Source organism: Chiloscyllium punctatum, chromosome 8 (assembly GCF_047496795.1).
Source record: "Chiloscyllium punctatum isolate Juve2018m chromosome 8, sChiPun1.3, whole genome shotgun sequence".
In the NCBI taxonomy this organism is placed as follows: Eukaryota; Metazoa; Chordata; class Chondrichthyes; order Orectolobiformes; family Hemiscylliidae; genus Chiloscyllium; species Chiloscyllium punctatum.
The window spans coordinates 61,421,666-61,444,553 of record NC_092746.1 but is presented as its reverse complement, the minus strand read 5'-3'; the positions used below and the strand labels follow the sequence as shown (position 1 = coordinate 61,444,553).

At 39.3% G+C, this 22,888-nt stretch overlaps 1 protein-coding gene across 1 annotated transcript in view; it reads left to right on the top strand.

Annotated features, from left to right (window-relative positions):
- Nucleotides 1-22,888, top strand: part of LOC140480594 (contactin-associated protein-like 2) — a 2,042,618-nt gene that overhangs the window by 1,914,648 nt on the left and 105,082 nt on the right. The window contains exon 21 of the mRNA XM_072575654.1: nt 1,269-1,362. Coding sequence (XP_072431755.1) covers nt 1,269-1,362 — 94 coding nt within the window. The remainder of the gene's footprint in view (nt 1-1,268; nt 1,363-22,888) is intronic.

The following is a 22,888-nucleotide window of genomic DNA, read 5'->3' as shown; positions in this document are numbered from 1 at the left end:
CAGATTGCAAAGAACAAAGGAATTCAACCATCTACCCTTTGTCCGTCCCCCACTCTTCACTTTATCTCCAAAATAAAAAACATTGACTTTTGGGACCTGAATTAAATAAAGAAAATGAGCTAAAAATGTCACCAAGATAGAAAATCTTAAAGATTACATAATTAAAACAATGCATCTGTCAAAATGTTTTTCATTTCTTTGGACTTTCATTACAAAATGGTTTGTTGAGTGCTTCTCCAGAAAACGCAAGTTGATATTTTAATCTGACTAATTATCACTTTTGGCTTGCCAATTAGACAGCTCTATTATAAATCACTTCAAATATGCTTCAGTTAGTAAAAATAACTTCCTTTAATCTTTTGTACTTTATATGAACCTTGCATTGAGGTGGTTTTCTTCATTGCTATACATTCTATCCATTTGGTTGGTAAAACATAATGATTCACATCATGCTTGCCAATTAATCAGGACTATTGTATAATCAGATGTAAAATAGCTTCACATATATATATAGTGTCTTTCACATTCTCAGGATGTCTGAAGATTGTTTTAGTGCCAACTGGATTGTTTTAAAGTCACTTTTGTAATGTATATAAATGAGATGTAATTAATTTAAGTTTATACATCAATGTAGTATATATAGTTACATGAAAAATCACTATACTAGAATTATTTATCCAGTGTAAGAAATCTTTGGCTAAATTCGCAGCTATGCAAGCATTCCACAATGTTACTAAGTTAAAATGGAGTTTACTGAAAGCTTTGTGCTTATCGTTTATCAGAACATTACACAGCCTTTGTTATCTAATTGTGCTATAAAATCCCAAGTGAACAATCTGGAAAATATTGTGATATTTAATATTTTGATAAAAGAGAGATTATAATTTTGAAAATCAATGAGTTCATGTTCATGTATTGTATTATTGACATATTCTGTTTTTCCCATCTGAAAAGGTGTCAGTAATTTAAGTTATTATCACTAAGGGGAAAAACGTGTTTGCCGAACACTGCTAGGTTTTTGACACAGTGTGTGTTAATTCCTTGGGATCAGTCAAAACCACAGGCCACTACCTCCACAGCCCATAAAGTTTTATTGATGTTATCAGAAAGGAGTCTGAGGGACCTGTGCAAATAGCTGCAGTGCCACAATGTCTGCCTCTGAAAAATAAGACTGCTTGAGAAAGAGCCTAGCAAGCACAGTTTTCCACTAAATATCATTACAATATGATCTAATTCTTTTGTATCTTTTTACTTTCATCTTTGTTCAGCTGGACCATTATCCTGCAGTACCTTACAGCCTGCCACCATCTACAGATATCAAGTTTAACTCTCTGAAGACACTGTTCCTGGGGAGAGTTGTCGGTAAGTGTGAATGATGTGAACTAATATTTATCCTCCAAAAATATATTCACGCAGATTTTACAGTCAGTGATAGAACAGTAGCCAATAACCTCAAAGAAAATTGCCTGTGAAAATCCAGCAAATTCTGTGATGCAGACTTCCCCCATCACAATGCAGTCTAAATCAAATGCTAACTCTCAGGAATCTTCTCACATGCAGTGATGATGTCAACCTACAGAGCATCCATTCAATCACATTGACATATTCTTAAAGTCAGAAAATTAGTAAGGCCAAAGCACTGAATCTTTTCATTTTTAATTTAAAAATTTAGGTGGTGAAATATAAGATGATGTTTGGGTTACAATAGAAGCTAAAATAAAGAAAACTTGAAAAAATATATTTTGTTTTTTAAATGTGGATGTTTTTGTCACAACAAGAAATTTGGTAGAGGGAGCATTTAGCTGCAGTTATGAAGCTAGTACTCCATTAAAAGCCTCAGTGCAGCCTTGTCAACAAATCACCCACAGGTTTTTAGAATGAGACCAGCTGTGTAAGAGTGGAAGATTTTATCATTACCTAAGTTCATTAGTTGTGATCTGGAATGTTTCTCTACATTGCAACCTTTGAAGAAGTTTGGTTTTCAATGCTATTTCACACAATTGAAATCGCTGCCAGTTTCAATGCAGTGACAGTGGTAACACTGACAGTTTGGTATTATTAACTCTGTAAAGCACAGGTTTTGAGCAAAGCTGATTAGTTTAGGGGAAGGTAAGAAAAGAACTCATTAGAATCAGATTTTCATAGTCCAATCATCCTGCCGCTGGAGACAGTTTCGTATTACTCACTCCATCAACCAATTCACGATTTTGAATGACTCGCCAAAATCTCAAATTACCTTCTCTACCTGCTTTAAGGAACAAATCTCCACCTCTTGACATAACAAAACTCTCTCATTCCAGTGTATAAAATCCCATGGCATCCATTCCTAAATCTTGACAAATTTCCTCGAGTGTTATGCTCAGAAATAAGCTCAGTGCTTCTACTGAGGCCTGATATATTTAATAAGTGTTAAGCATAATTTCCTTGGTTTTAAATGCTATTCTTTTATTAACAAATCCAAGTATCCCGTATACTTTTATAGGACTTTCTGAATTTGACATGGCATCTCCAAGGTTTTTTAGTATTGACACCCACAAGGTCTTCTTGCTCCTTCAACCCCTTTAAATTGTTTTCTTTTTCATTTCAAGTTGTCTCTGCTCATTTTTCCTAGGACTGTATATCATTTCACGCATTACACTTCATCAAAATGATTGCTCATCTCCAATCCACTTCTGTCCACCAAAAATGTGTTATTATTCTCATTTTCTATTACATTTCCATGTTTCATGCAAAACTTTTGATTTATTCTCTGTCTACACAAGTCCAAATCATTAATATACATTAGTAAGTCCCATGCTTTAAATAGTGACCTTAGGCTGAAACCACTCTATGCCTCTTTCCAGTTTGAAAAATAAGCACTTATCATTATTTTCTATTGTCAGTCATTTAGTTAATACTGTAGCCAGGCTACCACTAAAGCTTTAATTTTGCCAGCTTTCAAATAGTTAACTATGTGATGCAAAAGTAAAAATAGAAAATGCTAAAAATCCCAAACAGGTCAGACAGCAGCTTAGAGAGAAACAGACAGTTTGGGTCAATAACCTTTCATTGATGTCATGACACATTCCAAAAGCATTTTGAATCTCAATATACACAATACACCTGCATTATCCTCAGCAAACCTCTATATATCTTCATCAGTAATCTCAAACACATTAGTCAAATACAAATTTGCCTTCAACAAATCAATGCTGACATTTATTTATTAGTGCATTCTTTTCCAAATGCCATTTAATTTTTGTCCCCGATTACTGTCTCGAAACGCTTCCCCATCACCATTATAAGGCTGGATGGCATGTATTTGCCAAATATTTCCCTCTTCCATGTCCAAACAGAGATTGGAATCCTCCAGCCCTCTAGTACTACATCCATATACATGGAGGATTGGAAGTTTGGGACCAGAACTGACGCAATTTCCATCCTTGCTTTCTTTAGTTAGTTTAGGATGTCTCCCATTGGGATCAGATAACATTTCTACTTTTAGAACGGCCAAATTATTAAATACAGATATACGTGGCACATTCTGAAAATGTTCACTTTTGCAACAATTACAATTTTTAAACAGCTGATTTTGAAAGAATGAATCTCTTCCTCCTTTGTGACCTATTTTACTCTAAGGCAATATTTGTACTGCCTTATCCTTTCCTGTTTTGTTGGCAACATATTCGTCTATTGAAGGCAGATGTAAAACATGCAGTTAGCACTTTAGTTAAGCTCTCATATTACGTTTTGGGCAATAAATGATCTGACCCATCCTTTCACTAATCCTTTACTATTTATGATTAATAAGACTGCTAGGTTCTCTTTTAACTGATACTGTTGTTCTGTTCAATCCATGTTGCTGACCTACATTGGCTCCTCACCCACCAAAGCCCTAGATTTTATGTTTGCATTGCTTGTTTTCAAACCCAACTACAAGCCTTGGGCATTCCTACCTTATCACCTTTCTTCAGTCTAACATCTCCTGGAAACTCTGTGGGACTCTGGTCCTCATATCCTGTGCATTCCTCAATTCATTAATTCAACATTTTGTAATGGATCAGACCAAACCTCCTCAAAATATATCAAGAAGATAGTGTAGATCCTAACTTTTCTTATTTTAAATGTCAGTGTAAGATATTGTATCGTGGATGCAATTTGATTGATCAAACTGCCAAGCTTGAAATAAAATATACTTTATTCATGCATCACAATTAAATTACAGACAAAATAAAAATAAAGGAAAAGAATTAGCTTTGCTGTAACTCAATGCTTAACAAAATAGTATAGAAACATTAACTACTACTAATCAATCGTTCCAATATAATAATATCCCAAAAACACACTCTTGGCAAAGACAAATTCAGTAAAATAGATTGCATGCAATTCTAGCAGCAGGAACAGAACCCCAGCTTTTAGCTGCAATAGAGAGGGGAATAAGAGCTTCCACATCCAGCTTCAAAACCCCAGCAACTGTTTCTGAAGGTATAAATTTAAAAACATCCTATTTCCAATCTTGACCCCACCCCTTCAGGCTGCTTCTTCTGTTCCAACTTTAAAACAAACCCCAAGGCCTCACAAGCTGTTTATTTTATTGGCTTTGGAACAGACTGCTCGTCAGCTTTGTTACAAACTTTCTTCGATAAAAAAAGAACAAAATAAACCTCTTAAAGACATAGTAATGTCACAATTAGCAACAATGTCTTGACCTATTCAAGCCCAGAACTTTGGAATTCCCTTTCCATGGCTCCCTGACTTATAATGTTGCTCTCATCCACTAAGACAGCTTAAAACCTTCCACTTTGACCAAGGTCTTCATCATCTGTCCAAATGTCTCCTTATTTCGCAAGGTGACAATTGTTTAGTCTGATTTCACTCCTGTGTAGCACAGAACATAGAAGATAGAACACAGAACAGTACAGCACAATACAGGCCCTTTGGCCCTCAATATTGTGCCAACCTTAATCCTACTGTAGGATCAAACTGACCTACATACCTTACGTTGTACTATCTTCCATGTGCCTATCCAAGAATGGCTTAAATAGCCCTAATGTCTCTGACTCTACAAGCACTACTGACAATGCATTCCCCACACTCACCACTCTCTGTGTAAAGAACTTACCTCTGACATCTCCCCTAAACCTTCCTCCAATCACTTTAAAATTACGTCCCCGCATGATAGCCATTTCTACCCTGGGAAAATGTCTCTGGCTAGCCATTCTATCTATGTCTCTCCTCATTTTGAACACCTCTGCAAAGTCCCCTCTCATCAGTGAGAAAAGCCCTCACTCCCTCAACCTTTCTTCATAAGACATACCATCCAGTCCAGACAGCATCCTGGTAAATCTCCCCTGCATCCTCTCTAAAGTTGCCACATCTTTCCTATAATGAGGCAACCAGAACTGAATACAATATTCCAAGTGTGGTCTAACCAGGGCTTTATAGAGCTGCAGCATAACCTTGCAGCTCCTAAACTCAATCCTCCTGCTCATGAAAGCCAACACACTATATGCCTTTTTAACAGCTCTATCAACGTGGGTGGCAACTTTGAGGGATCTATGGACATGGACACCTCTGTTCCTCCACACTGCCAAGAATCCTGCCTTTAACCCTGTAATCTTCATTCAAATTTGACCTTCCAAAATGAATCACTTCACATTTTCCAGGTTGAACCCCATCTGTCACTTCTCAGCCCAGCTTTGCATCCTATCAATGTCCCATTGCAACCTACAACAGTTCTCCACACTATCCACAACTCCAACAACCTTTGTGTTATCAGCAAACTTACTAACTCATTCTTCTACTTCATCATTCAAGTCATTTATAAAAATCACAAAGAGCAGAAGTCCCAGAAAACAACATCACTGGTCACCAAGCTCCATCTACAACCACCCTCTTGTCTTCTAAGAGCCAGCTAATTCTGTATCCAGACAGCCAAATTTCCATGTAACCCATGCCTCTTTACCTTCTAAATAAGCCTACTATGGGGAGCCTTATCAAACACCTTGCTAAAATCCATATACACTATATCCACTGCTCTATCTCCATCAATTTGTTTTATCACATCCACAAAGAATTCAATAAGTCTTGTGAGGTAACACTTGCCCCTCTCAAAGCCATGCTGACTATCTCTAATCAAGCTATGCTTTTCCAAATAATCATAAATCCTGTCTCTCAGAATCCTCTCCAATAATTTGCCCACCACCAACATAAGACTGACTGGTCTGTCATTCTCAGGATTCTCCCTGTTCCCTTTCTTGAACAAGGAAATAACATTTGCCACAATCCAATCATCTGTACTATTCCAATGGACAATGAGGATACAAAGATCATCGCCATAGAGACAGTAGTCTATTCCCTCGCTTCCTGTAGCAACTTTGGGTATATTCCGTCTGGTCTAGGGATTTATGTATCCTCATGTTTTTCAAAATTTCCAGCACATCTTCCTTCTTAACATCAACCTGTTCGAGTGTATCAGCCTGTTTCGCATTGTCCTCACAAACGACAATGTCCCTCTCACTAGTGAATACTGAAGCAAAGCATTTATTAAGGACCTCCCCTCCCCTGTGCTGCAGGCACAAATTCCCTCCACTATCCTTGATTGGCCCTACCCTCACTCTGGCCATCCTCTTGTTCCTGACATAAATGTAAAAAGCCTTGGGGTTTTCCTTAATCCTACCTGCTAAGGCTTTTTCATGTCCCTTTCTAACTCTTCTAAGTCCATTCTCCAGTTCCTTCCTGGCCACTTGTAACCATCTGGAACCCTGTCTGATCCTTGCTTCCTCAATCTAAGCTTCCTTCTTCCTCTTGACTAGATGTCTCACATCACTTATCATCCAAGGTTCCTTCACGCTGCCATCCCTTCCTTGCCTCAGTGGGACAAACCTATATTGCACTCACAGCAAATGCTCTCTAAACAACCTCCATATTTCTGTTGTGAATTTTCCTAAGAATATCTGCTCCTGATTTATGCTCCCAGCTCCTGCTTAATAGCATTGTAATTCCCATTCCTCCAATTAAATACTTTCCCATACTATCTGCTCCTATGGCTATAGTAAAGGTCAGGGAGTTGTGATCACTATCACCGAAATGCTCTCCCACCGAGAGATCTGACACCTGGCCTGGTTCATTGCCAAGTACCAAATCCAATATCACTTACCCTCTAGTTGGCCTATCTGCATATTGAGTCAGGAATCCTTCCTGGACATACCTGACAAAAACTGTTCCATCCAATCTATTTGAACTAAGGAGGTTCCAATCAAAGTTAAAGGAAAGTTAGTCACCCATGACAATAACCCTGTTACTTTTGCACCTTTCTAAAGTCTGCCTCCCAATCTGCTCGTCCATGTCTCTGTTGCTTTTGGGGGATCTGTAGAAAACTCCCAATAAAGTTACTGCTCGTTTCCTGTTTCTGACTTCCACCCAAACTGACTCAGTAAACAAACCCTCCTGGATGACCTCCCTTTCTGCGGCTGTGATACTATTCCTGATTAGCAATGCCACTCTCCCTACCTCTTTTACCTGCCTCCCTATTCCTTTTAAAACATCTAAACCCTGGAACATCCAACAACCATTCCTGCCCCTGTGATATTCAAGTGTCCGTACTGGCCACTACATCATAGCTCCAAGTACTGATCCATGCTCTAAGTTTATCACCCTTATTCCTCGCACTTCTTTCATTAAAATAGACACACTTCAAACCATCACACTGACCGCAACTTTGCCATATCATCTGTCTATCCTTCCTCACAGGCTCTCTGCATGTTGTTACTGCCTGTTCACCAGCTACCCCATTCTCTGATCTGTCGTTCTGGTCCCCATCCCCCTGCCAAACTTGTTTAAACCCTCCCGAAGAGCTCTAGCAAACCTCCTATTCAGGATATTAGTAGTCCTCCAATTCAGGTCCCACCTTCCCCAGAAGAATCCCAATGACCCACTTCAAGACTTTTCAAGAAGTAAGTTAATATATTAATACAAGTTGTCATTTATATAAAGGTAGGCTCTGAGGGCAGGACTGAAATTCATCTTATTTGGAGGTGCTATTTTCACTGTCAGTATCATTTTTGCAATTGAAATGCAGGTCTGGAATGAACAGTAAGTGCATGACCTTTAGAATAATAGCAGCAACTTTGAGGGGAACAAATCCTGGATTACAGTGAATTTTTGCTGAAGTAAAAACTGCAATATGGGCAACCAGTAATGTCACAATAAAACCAAGAGAGAGACTAATATTTCAAGCCATCTGGTTCTCATTTTAGGACTATCAGAATTGATGAGATCGAAATACAAGTCTGATTTCAAGCTCCAAATATTCGATGAGCATTGTCATTCACTTACATTTCCCTTAATGAATGATTTATGTTTCCTTGCTATGAGGCAGAAAAGATTAATTTAAAGCTATAAAAAAACGTGCTCACTAATAGAATAGGAACTGCAGTTTCGGTGTGCAGATAAGGTTGGTATTCTTCAAAACCTGCATTAGCACAATGGAGTGTTTCAGTATTACCAGTAGACTTGCATAATAAATATTTGTTCTGGATTGTAGAAATCAGGTCTCCTGTCTTTGTGAAATAAATATGCAGCATGCCATCTACATGTGCTAAGTTGATTAATGAGGTAATTTTATTAATTGTGACTGTTGATCAATGTAGTAACAGTATCATATTGGTAAAAGGGCAGAGATTTCTGCCAACAATAAGCATTATTGGCATTTCAGAAAAGGTTTATGTCTATTATTAATGTGGATTCATGGTACATAGTTGCAAAGATGCCTTGAAACTTCTCCTGTATATTGCTTTAGGTGGAGCTAAGCTACAAGCAATGCTTATCGCTTGTTTGCTCTATAGTTTGTACAAAACTAGCTAACATCAGGTAGGACAGTGGCCTCAGTTGCACTAAACTACACAAGATAAACCAGATTTCTACTCTTGATCATTACTGTTCAATATCATGAGTTGTGAAGTCAACACGTATGGCAAACAAGCGAAAATAAGATCAAACTTGCATTGGCGAATTAGCTATCACTCATACTTTGATAGATGCAGAATGGTCACTTATGTGAGGTGCAACATTGAAGCCAGTGATCACTGAGCTGCACTTAATGTGAGCTTTAAAACAAGGAGGAGAAAGTGGGCAAAACACTCTTGAGCATTTCTCAGATGATCTAAGATTGTCCTTCTTAGAGATTGATAACTCTTTGTCCTCCCTAATACATGAAATGAATAAAAAGATTTTGTTTCAAAAATCCTGTGAGAGAAATGTATACTTGCTCTGGGAGTGTGATGGTAATTGTCTGGCTGCTGCCTTCAATCTGAAGATTTTATTCATAAAGTGACAAGCACAGATTAGTTGCAAAATGAAAACTGGCAAAGGACGCTTTGGGAGGTAAAGACGACTGAACAGTTTGGATTTCCCTTGTCCCTTAAGCCCTTTGATATTTTTTCTTTGATGTTTCCTCTGGTTTAAAAAAAAATCAATGCCTGATGCAACAATTTTGTTGTATGATGTCAGCAATTTCTTTTATTATATTTTATATGGTTATTGAGCATTCTGGAAAATTTAACACTATGCTCTTCTTAAAGGACTTTGAAAAGATAGTGATGAGTCATTTTTTTAGAATTACTGCAATGCATCATGATACAATGGAAAAATCTGATCTACAGAGGTGAAATAGAGTGACTGGTGTTCAAGACAGCATAGAGTCATAGAGCTGTACAGCATGGAAACAGACCCGTCAGACAAACTCGTCCATGCCGACCAGATATCCTAACCTAATCTAGTCCCATTTGCCAACACTTGGCCCATATCCCGCTAAACCCTTTCTAATTATATACCCATCTAGATGGTTCTTACATGTTGTAATTGTACCAGCCTCCACCACTTCCTCTGGCAGTTCATTCCACACATGCACTACGCTCTGCATGAAAAAGTTGCCCCTCGGGTCCTTTTTAAATGTTTCCCCCCTCACCTATGCCTTGTTGATCAAATATGACAACAAGGACCCCTAGTAATACTTAGGTCAGTGTGAATTGGGGAAAGCTTTCCATTGATTGGAACCATACCTGATGCAGAGAGGAAGGTTATGATTGTTAGAAATCAATTAACTCAGCTCCAGGACTTCAATGCTGGAGATCCTTACAGTATTGTTTTTTTCTAATCAACCTGCTCAGAGATATTATGACATCTCTAGGGCAGGTGGGACTTGAACCTCTTAACTTAGAGGTCAGGACAGTGCCACAGCACCACAAGAGCCCTTTAGTTCCTCAGGGTAGTGTCCTAGGCTAAATTACCTTCAACGGCTTCATCAACGACCCTCGTTCCATCATAAGGTCAGAGGTGGAGACTCCTCAGATTCTGAAGTAGTCCATATCCAAATGCAACAACATCTGGACAACATCCAGCCTGGGGCTAATAAGTGGCAAATAACATTTGTGCCATATAAATGCCAGGAGGTGGGACTAGATTGGGTTGGGATATCTGGTCGGCATGGATGGGTTGGACCGAAGGGCCTGTTTCCATGCTGTACATCTCTATGACTCTAAGAGATGGTCATTGCCCCTTGACATTCAACGGCATTACTATCACTGAATCCCTCACTATCAACTCCTGGGGTTACCATTGACGAGATCTGAACTATATCAGCAAAATATACAATGTGGCTACAAAAGCAGGTCAGAGGCTAGGAACTCTATAGCAGGTAACTCACCACCTGTTTCCCCAATAGCTGTCTACTATCAAAAAGGCACAAGTCAGAAGTCTGATAGAATACTCTCCACTTGCCTGGATAAGTGCAGCTCCAGTAACTCTCAAGAAGCTTGACATCATCTGCAAAGCATCTGTATTGGCACTACATTGACTATCTTCATTCATTGTCTTCACCACTAATGCACAGTGACAGCAATGTACACCATCTACAAGACACCCTACAGTGACTCACCAAGGCTCCAGTAATAGCACATTCCCAACCCACAACTTCCAGCACCTAAAACATGGTGTATGGGACTGCCACCATCTGCAAGTTCTCCTCCAAGCACACACCCTTCTCATTTAAAACTATGTTGAATTTCTCTTCCTGTTACTAGGTCAAAATCCTGGGACTCATTCCTAACATCACTGTAGTTGTCCTTATACCTGAAACACTGCAGCAGTTCAAGAGACACTTCACTGCCACAGTGCTGTTAAGAAAATGTTGTTTTTGATCCCACAGCATAGATAGATAGTGTGTGGTTTGAAGAATAGCTCACAGATGGTGATGTTCCCATACGTTGTGATAGTGGAGGACATGGGTTTGGAAAGTACTGCTGAAGGTGAGTTACTGGGTACTTCTCATAAAAATATATATATTGCACACTGCTACCTACCACTGTGCACCTGCTGTGGAAATATTTAAGTTGATGGAGGGGTTAATGACCAAGCAGATTGCTTCTTCGTGATAATGTTAAGTCTCAAGTGTCAGGAAAGTGAAGAGTGTTTCTTCACACTCCTGATTTGTGCTTGATAAATGATGAACAGACATTGCAGAAACAGGAAATGGGATTCTCACCTTAGAAGTCATAACTTCTGATCTGTTCGAGTTCAGTTTCTGAGACACTGTTGATCATGGGGTTCCTCGTTTGGTGGGGATGGTCATTGGTTGCCTGTTGCATGGCACAAAATTTGCTTAACTCTTATCAATATGTCTAACTGTGAATGATGTCAGGGTCTTGCTGCATTTCAGCCCAAACTTCTTCAGTGTCTGAAGCTTACAAATATTCAATTGAATTTAGCTCCCACCAACTGCAGTGGTAGATTTGAATCAGTTTGGATCTGTGGATTACTCATCTTATGGTGTTATTCCTGTACCATTGTCTTCTCTCAAAAAGTTTGATCATGTAGTGTTAAAGAGTGCCCTCTGGTGTTTGTTCAGGTCAACTAGTTTATGTCATTTATTATCGGAAATTCATCTTCTTACTGATTTTGGTTGATTTTTTAAAATGGCAATGATAACCAGAGATCTACTTCATGGGTAATTGAATTATTACTTCTAAAATTAAAAATTGTTTAGCACTATTGCTTGCTGTACCACAAAGATATTATAGCAAGCAATAAACTATCAGGACCAACCAGAATAATTGAAAGGATGAGAAAATTAAACTATAATGAGCAATTCCTGCCCTTGAGAGCTGCCACCAATCTGATTAGCCCTCAGCAAAGTGATCCTATTAGCATTAGAACAAGTAATGGCCATGCTGGGACTGCAGGGAAATACTGGATAAAAGACAATATGGATACTGGACTAAGGTAAGTCAAGTGAGACAACTAGGCACATGGTGTTTTGGAGCCCAGGGAGGATGAGGGAAAGCAACTACAAGTTGGGGATGCATCTTGAGTTACCTCCAATGGACATAAGCTATCCCTAAAGCAGGTACCTACTTCGCCCCTTGAAGTTGTGAAAACATAGGCTGGCATTTTTCATTTCATCTTCTGACACCCAACATATAGTGATGGTGCACATCTTAGCAGGCCTTTAATTAGCTGGCTAGCTGGGTTTTCCCACCCAGATTATAATGTGATACAGATTATAGCTGAGCAGCAAGGCAGCTGGCTAGCCACCCATTCTGTTTGACATGTCCCCACCTGCAAATATGCCAGCAGAGTGGCTGTTCACTGGCAGAGGCAGAGTTCACTGAGTGAGTGTTCAATCAGAATCCTTGGGAAAATGAAGGAAGCAACTAGTGTTGAGTTAAAGAAATGCAAATAATTTAGATTTGTTTAATAAAATAATATTTTAATGTACAGTCAGTTCTGATATAACACAACATAGGTAGTTCTTCTAAACACAACGTTTGCATTCTTGTGTAAACTTGCATTATAGAAAACTTAAGGTTTAGAACAGCACTTGAAGAGTTGGGAATGGAATAAAGTTACAGCCAAACACATTTTAAAGGTTTACATTTTAGAAGCAATGTCCTCAATTTGTCAATCACGTTATAGCGAATTTGTGTTAACAAAATGTGTGTTATAGTAGAACGACCTGTAGTTCCATTCTTGTGCAATCTCCCATTATAAGAAAATCATGCAATAGCCATGCCATTTAAACTAGTGGGGCCAGAATCACATTATAGCTGGTACAGGTAAGGAAAGTTTGTGTTCTACAAATTATGGTGTAAATTCTTCAATCACAGTAAAACCAATTTGAGTTGGAGAAACACTCATTATAGCAGAACCGACAGTGTAGTCATTTGAGACATGACATCTGTTATGTATAACATGCTTAGAAATAATAGATTATTTTGGACCTATTCATTCTAAAGGCTTTCCAGTACCAGAGATGTTTCTTGCTTGATGTCTGTTATAGACTAATTGATAGAAATTGTTTCCATTGATTAGAGTCAGAGATGTACAGCATGGAATCAGACCCTTCGGTCCTACTCGTCCATGCCGACCAGATATCCCAACCCAATCTAGTCCCACCTGCCAGCACCCGGCCCATATCCCTCCAAACCCTTCCTATTCATATACCCATCCAAATGCCTCTTAATGTTGTAATTGTACCAGCCTCCACCACTTTCTCTGGCAGCTCATTCCATACACGTACCACCCTCTGCAGAAAACGTTGCCCCTTAGGTCTCTTTTATATCTTTCCCCTCTCACCCTAAACCTATGCCCTCTAGTTCTGGACTTCCCGACCCCAGGGAAAAGACTTTGCCTATTTATCCTATCCATGCCCCTCAAAATTTTGTAAACCTCTGTAAGGTCATCCTTCAGCCTCCGACACTCCAGAAAAACAGCCCCAGCCTGTTAAGCCTCTCCCTATAGCTCAAATCCTCCAACCCTAGCAACATCCTTGTAAATCTTTACTGAACCCTTTCAACTTTCACAACATCTTTCTGATAGGAAGGAGACCGACTTGCACGCAATATTCCAACAGTGGCCATACCAATGTCCTGTACAGCCGCAACATGACCTCCCAACTCCTGTACTCAATACTCTGACCAAACGCCTTCTTCACTATCCTATCTACCTGAGGCTCCACTTTCAAGGAGCTATGAACCTGCACTTCAAGGTCTCTTTGCTCAGCAACACTCCCTAGGACTTTACCATTAAGTGTATAAGTCCTGCTAAGGTTTGCTTTCCCAAAATGCAGCACCTCGCATTTATCTGAATTAAACTCCATCTGCCACTTCTCAGCCCACTGGCCCATCTGGTCAAGATCCTGTTGTAATCTGAGACAACCCTCTTTTGGTGTCATCAGTGAACTTACTAACTGTACCTCTTATGCTTGCAATAAAATCATTTATGTAAATGACAAAAAGTAGAGGACCCAGCACCAATCCTTGTGGCACTCCACTGGTCACAGGCCTCCAGTCTGAAAAACAACTCTCCACCACCACTATCTGTCTACTATCTTTGAGCCAGTTCTGTATCCAAATAGCTAGTTCTCCCTGTATTCCATGATATCTAACCTTGCTAATCAGTCTCCCATGGGGAACCTTGTCGAACGCCTTACTGAAGTTCAGAGAGATCACATCTACTGCTCTGCCCTCATCAATCCTCTTTGTTACTTCCTCAAAAAACTCAACCAAGTTTGTGAGACATGATTTCCCACGCAAAAAGCCATGTTGACTATCCCTAATAAGTCCTTGCCTTTCCAAATACATGTACATCCTGTCCCTCAGGATTCTCTCCAACAACTTGCCCACCACCGACGTCAGGCTCACTAGTCTCTAGTTCCCTGGCTTGTCCTTACCACCCTTCTTAAATTATGGCACCACGTTTGCTAACCTCCAGTCTTCCGGCACCTCACCTGTGACTATCGATGATACAAATATCTCAGCAAGAGGCCCAGGAATCACTTCTCTAGCTTCCCACAGAGTTCTCGGGTACACCTGATCAGGTCCTGGGGATTTATCCACCTTTAACCGGTTCAGCAAAAAGTGATTATCATTCAATTCATTATCATTACCAGGAGGATGGATTTTGAACTAAATGAATCTTGGTCTTTCTTGATCTAGCTTTCCCTATAATACATTCTCCCACTATCCGCATCTATTAGGTGCCTTGCAACCTTTATATCCACTCACAACTTCAATAAACTCTTGTAATATTTAAATTATAAGCCTTACAGAATTACATATTCAGCTGTTTCATGAGATTAATGTAAACTGTTGAGAATTTAGGGAAAATGCAATTATTTCTCAATCTGAAATTATTGGTGACTACTCTTCAGGCTTGTTAATCTTACCATTCAACTGAATGCTATTCTTCCACTAGGCCGGTTCAAAAGCACCTCTGGACGCATACTAATCACAGGATTGTTCAACACATTAAGTCATGCCTTTATTAAGTTGCCACAAATAATTAGATCATGCAAAAAGTGTTCAGATATTAAAACTGAAGGCTAGAAGAGTTCACATTTGTAATCAGGACCTTAGTCCTTGTGTCATGTCTTTTCTCAAATCTAACGCAAATCTTGAAAACTGAGGACTTTTTTTTAATTTGATGTATTTTCTGTGTACACAGACATTACACAGTAACAGAGTTTTCTGATTATACCTGTTAAAAATAAACACATATATTACAAAGGCACAGCTAATTAAAATATTGAGCGCTTCTCTAAGCAAAATATGAATGAGCAGTTTTTGACAATCACGTTGTAAAAAGTATTAGAAATAGGGAACCAAATAAAACAGTGTTATAATAAGCTCTTATTTATCAATGATTGTTTTATAATTGCAATTATATGATCACTGTAAACATCTGAGACACCTTCAGAATATTTTCTAGTTTTGCAATGTGGTAGGGACTCCACTATGGAACTTTATTTAAATGAGTTGCTCATGAAAAAGAATCTCCAATGCAAAATTATGTGCTACCACGCACTACTGAAAACCAGCATGTAACATTAATCATTTCTTTTATACATTTCACTCTGGGAAGCTAAAGAAATCTGTGTTTTGCTTAGCCTTTGTAAAAGATTATAATTCAGATGAGACAGTCCATTCAGATCAACTAGCTCACTTCTCTAATGAGATCAACAGTGCCTCCATTCCTGCATTTAACTGCCCCTTGAATGGCTTCAGAGCTTTCTCCCTCGCTGGGATTACTATGAATATATACTTCCTGACATTTAGCCTGAGCTTGCCTTTCACCAATTGCAACCATGGTTTAACTTGAATTAATGCACTTAATTAGTCTTTTCTATTCTATTTAGTACCATATAAAGCTCTTTAACAACTCCTTTCAAGCCTTTTGTTTCAAGCCTAAAGGGTCCAAATTTTTCTAATGTTTCCTCACAATTCAATTCTCTGAGCAACCCCATAGCCCTGTCAATGTTGCTTCCAAGTTTAGAATACGTCCCTCATGACTCAGTGATCGGAATTAAATGCAGTATCAAGGGGGCCTGACTGAGTACAGAACAGCTTCAGTACGACAACCTCAGATCTTATCTTCCAATGATTAATGATAATTTGTTTACCAGGGAGTAAAAGACTATCAACAAATTAAAATTGAACTTTTAATGTTATAGTGGATTGGGAAGGGAGCAAAACAAGCTATATAAGTCAGTCTAGAAATTCACTGCCCACTGTAGAAGTAAATCATGCAGACTATTAAGGTTCAATTTTGAATCTTTGGTTTATTGTGAGATATCGAATATAAAATTGAATATACGAGCTAGTCCTAAATCTGGATGAGTGAGGATACTTCAGGCACTATTCACTCCTAGTGACGCTCATTGAGCATTGTCTCAGTGTGTTCTACAGAAGAAAATAATTACTCCAGACCTTTGTATAACACCATGACTGTGTCATTTTTAAATTTACTTATGCATTGTGACCAAAGCAACTCTTTGTTCCACCACCACTCTCCACTGAGGAGAGGATCAGGCTCAGCTTTGACAAAAACAGACTGTATTTCATCACAAGAAGAAATTTTAGAAGAACAGAGCAAAAATGAAGAAATAATCAAAACAGACAAGGATAGAAAAATCAAAATATATCAGATATAAGAGAGATGATAATCAAAGGCTAAATGTATCCAGACCATAGCTCTCCCCAACTCTCATCTTCACTTGAAATATGTTTAACAAAGAGGTGAAAGCCAGAAATATTAATATAAACAAGCAAGGCTTTAGAACAAGCTTCAGGCCTCTGAAGGTTAGGTGGGAATCACAACCGTAAAGCAATTCAACATCTATAAAATAGAAAATCATTTTACACAACTTCAAAGGAGAAAAGACAGGAAATTCATCATTATAAGAAAGAAGCAAAAATATTGAAATTATGTAGACTGATTAAAGAAATTTCAACAGCCTCAAGGCAAAACAAGATTAGAAGATGCAGAAGTGTGAACTGGGATATATAAAAAGTAAATCTAAGTCATGGATTAGAAAGGGTAAATAACAGTCAAGTGATGGAGGCTGATACAATTACAGCATTTAAAAGGCATCTGGATGGGTATATGAATAGGAAGAGCTTAGAGGGATATGGGCCAAGTGCTGGCAGATGGGACCAGATTAGGCTGGGATATCCGGTTGGCATGGACGAGTCGGACTGAAGGTTCTGTTTCCGTGCTGTACATCTCTATGACTCTATTACAGAAGTAACTTCTCACCGATATATCCAAATAGAGTCAAATCAATTTGAACATATCCAACCACAGATGAAACTCCAAAAATATGTTATAAACTTTTTTTTTACAAGATGTACAAAGACAATTTGGAAATAGAAACATGGATTTAGAAAATTAAAGATCTCATTAATGATAGAAGATGCAGTCAGTAAGTCATGAGATGCCCGTGGAATATAGAACGTTACAGCACAGTACAGGCCCTTTGGCCCTCCATGTTGCGCTGACCTGTGGAACTAAACTGAAGCCCATCTAACCTATGCTATTCTATTCTTGTCCATATGCTTATTCAATGACCATTTAAATGCCCTTAAAGTTGGAGAGTCTATTACTGTTGCAGGCAGTGCATTCCACGCCCCTTCTACTATCTGAGAAAAGAAACTATCTCTGACATCTGTCCTCAACTTAAAGCTATGCCCCCTCGTGCTAGCCATTGCCATCTGAGGAAAAAGGCTCTCACTGTCCAATGTATCTAACCGTCTGATTATCTTATATGTCTCAATTAAGTCACCTCTCAACCTTCTTCCCTCTAACAAAAACAGCTTCAAATCCCTCAGCCTTTCCTCATAAGACCTTCCCTCCATACCAGGCAACATCCTAATAAATCTCTTCTGAACCCTTCCCAAAGCTTCCGCATCCTTCCTATAATGCAGTGACCAGAACTGTACGCAATACTCCAAAGGTGGCCACACCAGAGTTTTGTACAGCTGCAATATGATCTCATGGTTCCGAAACTCAATCCCTCTGCCAATAAAAGTTAACACACAGTATGCCTTCTTAACAACCTGGTTGACAACTTTCAAGGATCTATGTACCAGGACACCAAGAATCTTACCATTAGCCCAGTATTCTGCACTCCTGTTCAATAAGATCATGGCTGATTCAACTGAGGTCTCACCTCCACTTTCCTGCCTGCCCCCCCAAAGTCCTTGTCAATCAAAAATTTAACGAAATCAGCTTTGAATAAATTTAAAAAAATACTCTGCACTTTCTTCTGGAGAAGAGAATTTTATACTCTGATGGTCATCTGAGAGAAGAAAATTCTCCTCGGCCTTTCTTAAAAGGGAGACCTCTTAAAATATCCTTAGAAAGACATATTTATGTCGTTCCCTGCTTCTTGTTAGCTTACCAATCCTTCTTTCATGCTAATGTGTAACCCTCAACACCATGTGCTCTTACCTTGTGCGACAATTCTTGATGTGGCAACTTTTCAAATACCTTTTGGAAATCTAAGTACATCTATCTACTGATTGGCCTCTATTGACCATGGATGTTGCTTACTCAAAAGGACTAATGTATTAGTTAAGTACGATTTCTCTTCCATAAAGCCATTGTGATTTCCTCAGTATCCGGATGTAACCTCCTTATCCTATCTGTTGACAAAGAATAAATCTAACCTGCTGTCTTACTCCCTCTTTTCTTGAATTAAGGAGTCATAATTCAATCCAGTATGACCATTCCAGAAGCTAAGGAATTTTGTAATATTACAACCAATGAATTTGTGCTGCCACATCTTTTAAGAGCATAGCATGCAGCCTGAGGGTCTTGTCAGCCTTTAAGTTCCAGTAATATTCTTAACAACTCTTCCTTAGTGATGTTCCAACTGCTCATTCTTGTCTGGATTTTCACGATCTTTGGGACATTTTCTACAGTGAGAAAAGATCCCAAATGCTTCTTCAGAGCCTGCGCCATTTCTTTGTTTCCATTATCAATTACCCAGACTCAAGAGGACCAACAATAGTCTTAGTTCCAATGCTTCTATCAATTTATTACTATCCTTACTTTCTTGTTTAGTCACTGATGATGCATTCTTCTCATAAAGTAGTTCTTCCTCAATGGGATAAAGATTGTTGATTAATCAAGTTTTATTACACATTTAAAGATCTAGGATAGCCTGTTCTTTGGTTGGACCTAGAATGTAGTCCTCCAGTAAATTATACCAAAAACATTCTATCAGCTTATTTTCTTGACTGCCTTTGTCATTGATTCTCCAAATCTAAATGTAGTTTAAAGTCACCCATCATTATTAGAACTAATTTCTTACCTGTCCCAATTATTTCTTCTTGTATGCTCTGTCCCAATGTTAGGGAACCTATATACTATTCCCATGAGTGACTTCATTCAATCATTATTTAGTACTTCCTTCTAAACCGATTCTGCATTTTAAAGTTCCAAAGTAAAGGTCATCTTTCGTGACTGTAGTAAATTAATTGTGAATTATTAGAGCTACCCTGCCAATCTTTCCTAACTTCCTGTCTGTCAAATTTGTCAAAACACCTTCAATTTACAGCCCTCAGCAGTGGTCACCTTTCAAACATGTCTCTGTAATTCCTATCAAGTCTTACATCTATTGTTTGTGATAACAATTCATCCCTGTTATAATAATGCTGCATGTGTTCAGATACAGTGCTTCAAATTCTGTTTTTGTTTATCATTGTTGCAGTCTTTGGACTTAATTGCTGGTGCACTTTTACTTTTGTACATTCTGCCTCTTCCTATCACATTCTGCTAATCATTACTCAAAAGTGCTCGCCTGCTTCACTACTTGTTTCCCTTATCTTTGCTATACCAAAGTGATAATAAAAGTGAAGTGTAGGAGAAAATGGAGGAGCTGGACTGAATGTAACCCATAAAAGTGATATTGGGTCAGGGAACACAATCGTGTGTTGAAGTGGCAGGCAACTGGAAGCTTGGGGTCATTTTTCCTCTCAGAATGTAAAGCAGTCACCCAATCTGTGTAGAGGAGACCACATTTTGAACAGGGAATGCAGTAGATTAGACTGAATAGAAGTACAGGTAAATCGCTGCTTTACCTGTACGATACATATGGGGTCTTGGATAGTGAGGAGGATGGGGGTAAACAAGCAGATATTACACGTTCTGTGATTACATGGGAAAGTGTGCTTTGCAACTATGAGAAGATATTGGGAATGGAGGAGGAGTGGACTGGAGTATCCTGGGGGGAACAGTCCCTGTGGAATGCTGACAAGGGAGGGGAAGATAGTATGGTCAGAGCACTGAGTAAAGGAGTCAGGAGGTCATGTTGCAGCTGTGCAGGACATTGGTTAGGTCACTTTTGAAATATTGTGTGCGATTCTGGTCTCCCTCTTATAGGAAGGACGCTGTTAAACTTGAAAGGGTTCAGAAAAGATTTACAAGGATGTTGCCAGAGTTGGAAGGTTTGAGCTATAGGGAGAGGGTGAATAAACTGGGGCTTTTTTCCCTGGAGCATCGGAGGCTGAGGGGTGACGTTATAGAAGTTTATAAAATTATGAGGGCCATAGATAGGGTAAATACACAAGGTCTTTTACCTGGGTTGGGGGAGGGCATAGGTTTAGAGTGAGAGGGGAAAAGATTTAAAAGGAACCTAAGGGGCAACCTTATCACGCAAAGAGTGGTGCATGTATGGAATGAGCTGCCAGAGAAAGTGGTGGAGGCTGATACAATTACAGCATTTAAAAGACATCTGGATGGGTCCATGATGAAAGAAGAGTTTAGTGGGATATGGGCTAAGTACTGGCAAATAGAACTAGATTAATTTAGGATATCTGGTCAGCATGGACAAGTTGGACCTAAGGGTCTATTTATGTGCTGTACATCTCTATGACTGTCTGGTCTTGGCCTCATATTGACAGAAATGACAAGATACAATCTTTTGGGTGCTTGGTAGTGAGGACCAAGGAAACCCTATTGTTGTTGTGGGAGGAAAGGGGATGGATGAGCGTAGCAGTATAGGAGGTGGAGCGAACATGGCTAAAGGCCCTGTGACCTATAGTGGCAGGCAATTCTTGATTGAGGAAGAAAGGTGGACATTTCGGAGGGCCCCTGTGGAAAGTGCCATCATCAGAACAGATGCAATAGAAATGGATGAACTGAAAGAATTGGACAGAGTCCTTACAGGAGGCAGGATATGAGGATGTATAGTTGAGATAACTGGGAGTCTGATTTGTAGTGTATATTGATGGCCAACCTATCCCCAGAAATGGATATCGAGATGTCGAGGAAGGGAAGGGAGGAATCAGCGATGATCAGGTGAAGGCAAGGGACAGGTGGAAATTGGAAGCAAAATTGATAAATGTTTTCCAATTCTGAACAAGCAAAAGAAGCAGCACCAATCATGTCATCTGTGTACCAGCAAGAAACTTGTGGGTGGGTGCCGGAGCAGAACTGAAACAAGGAATGTCCACGTACCTACAAAGAGGCAGGCATAACTGGGTATCCATAGCCTCAGCTACCTGGGCAGTCCTGTGTGTCAACTTTAGGGCGAAATTAGAAGCAGGCTATATGGAGTTGGGGCACCATGATCTGAGAGCCTGTCAGTGGGATGAGACCCCAGAGGAGATGCGATTCATCACAGTCATGAACACAATAGCCTGATGCTGTACAGTGGGATTATGGTTCAGGGGTTGATAGAAGGAGGTGTCTGAGAGCTGGCGTTCAGCATTCAGTGGTCAGTATGCCAGACAACAGCAGCACCACCCATGTTGGCAGGCTTGATGACAAAGTTAGGGTCAGATCTGAGAGCAAAGAGTGCAGTCAGTTCAGTGGTTTGAATGGGCAAAGGGACAGAGAAATTAAGGTGACCAATGTCATGTCAACTATTCTCAATGAACAGTCAATTGCAGGTCAAAGGCAAGAGAGAGGGGTCCAGGTGGAGGAACTACTTATGATTTTGAAAAGTTTGATCAGATCATTTGTCAGCCTTCTTTTCCCTAAGGAAATCAGTTTCAACTTCTTTAATCTAATCTCAGAACTGAAGTTTCTCATCCCTACAACCATTCTCATAAATCTCTTATGCACTGTCTCTGATGCATTCACATCCTTCCTAAAGTGTGGTTGTCAGAACCATACATAATACTCTGAGATCTAAGTAGTGCCCTATGTGAATTCAGCTAACCTCTTTGTTCTTATACTCTATTCCCCATTAATGAATCTGAGAATATCATATGCTTTATTAACTCCTCTCTACTAGTCCTGCCATGTTTAATTACTTATGCTCATATACACCCAGGTCTTTCTGCTTCTTTGTTATCACCATTCGTTGTGTTATAGGAGGCTGCTGCATGCTCTAATCAACATAACACATTAACTGAGGAGTTTTTCAATTTGCACTATTGTTTGGAACAAAAGTAAATTTCTTCTTCTAACTGCTCAAGATGTGTTGAGTAGTGCCTTTGGTTTATGCTGTCTCTCCATGTTCCTTTGTATGGAAATGTATCACATCACACTTCTGTGTATTGAATTTCAGCTGCCACTTATCCACTAAACACTCCACCGGTCCTTTTGAAGTTCTACAATTTTC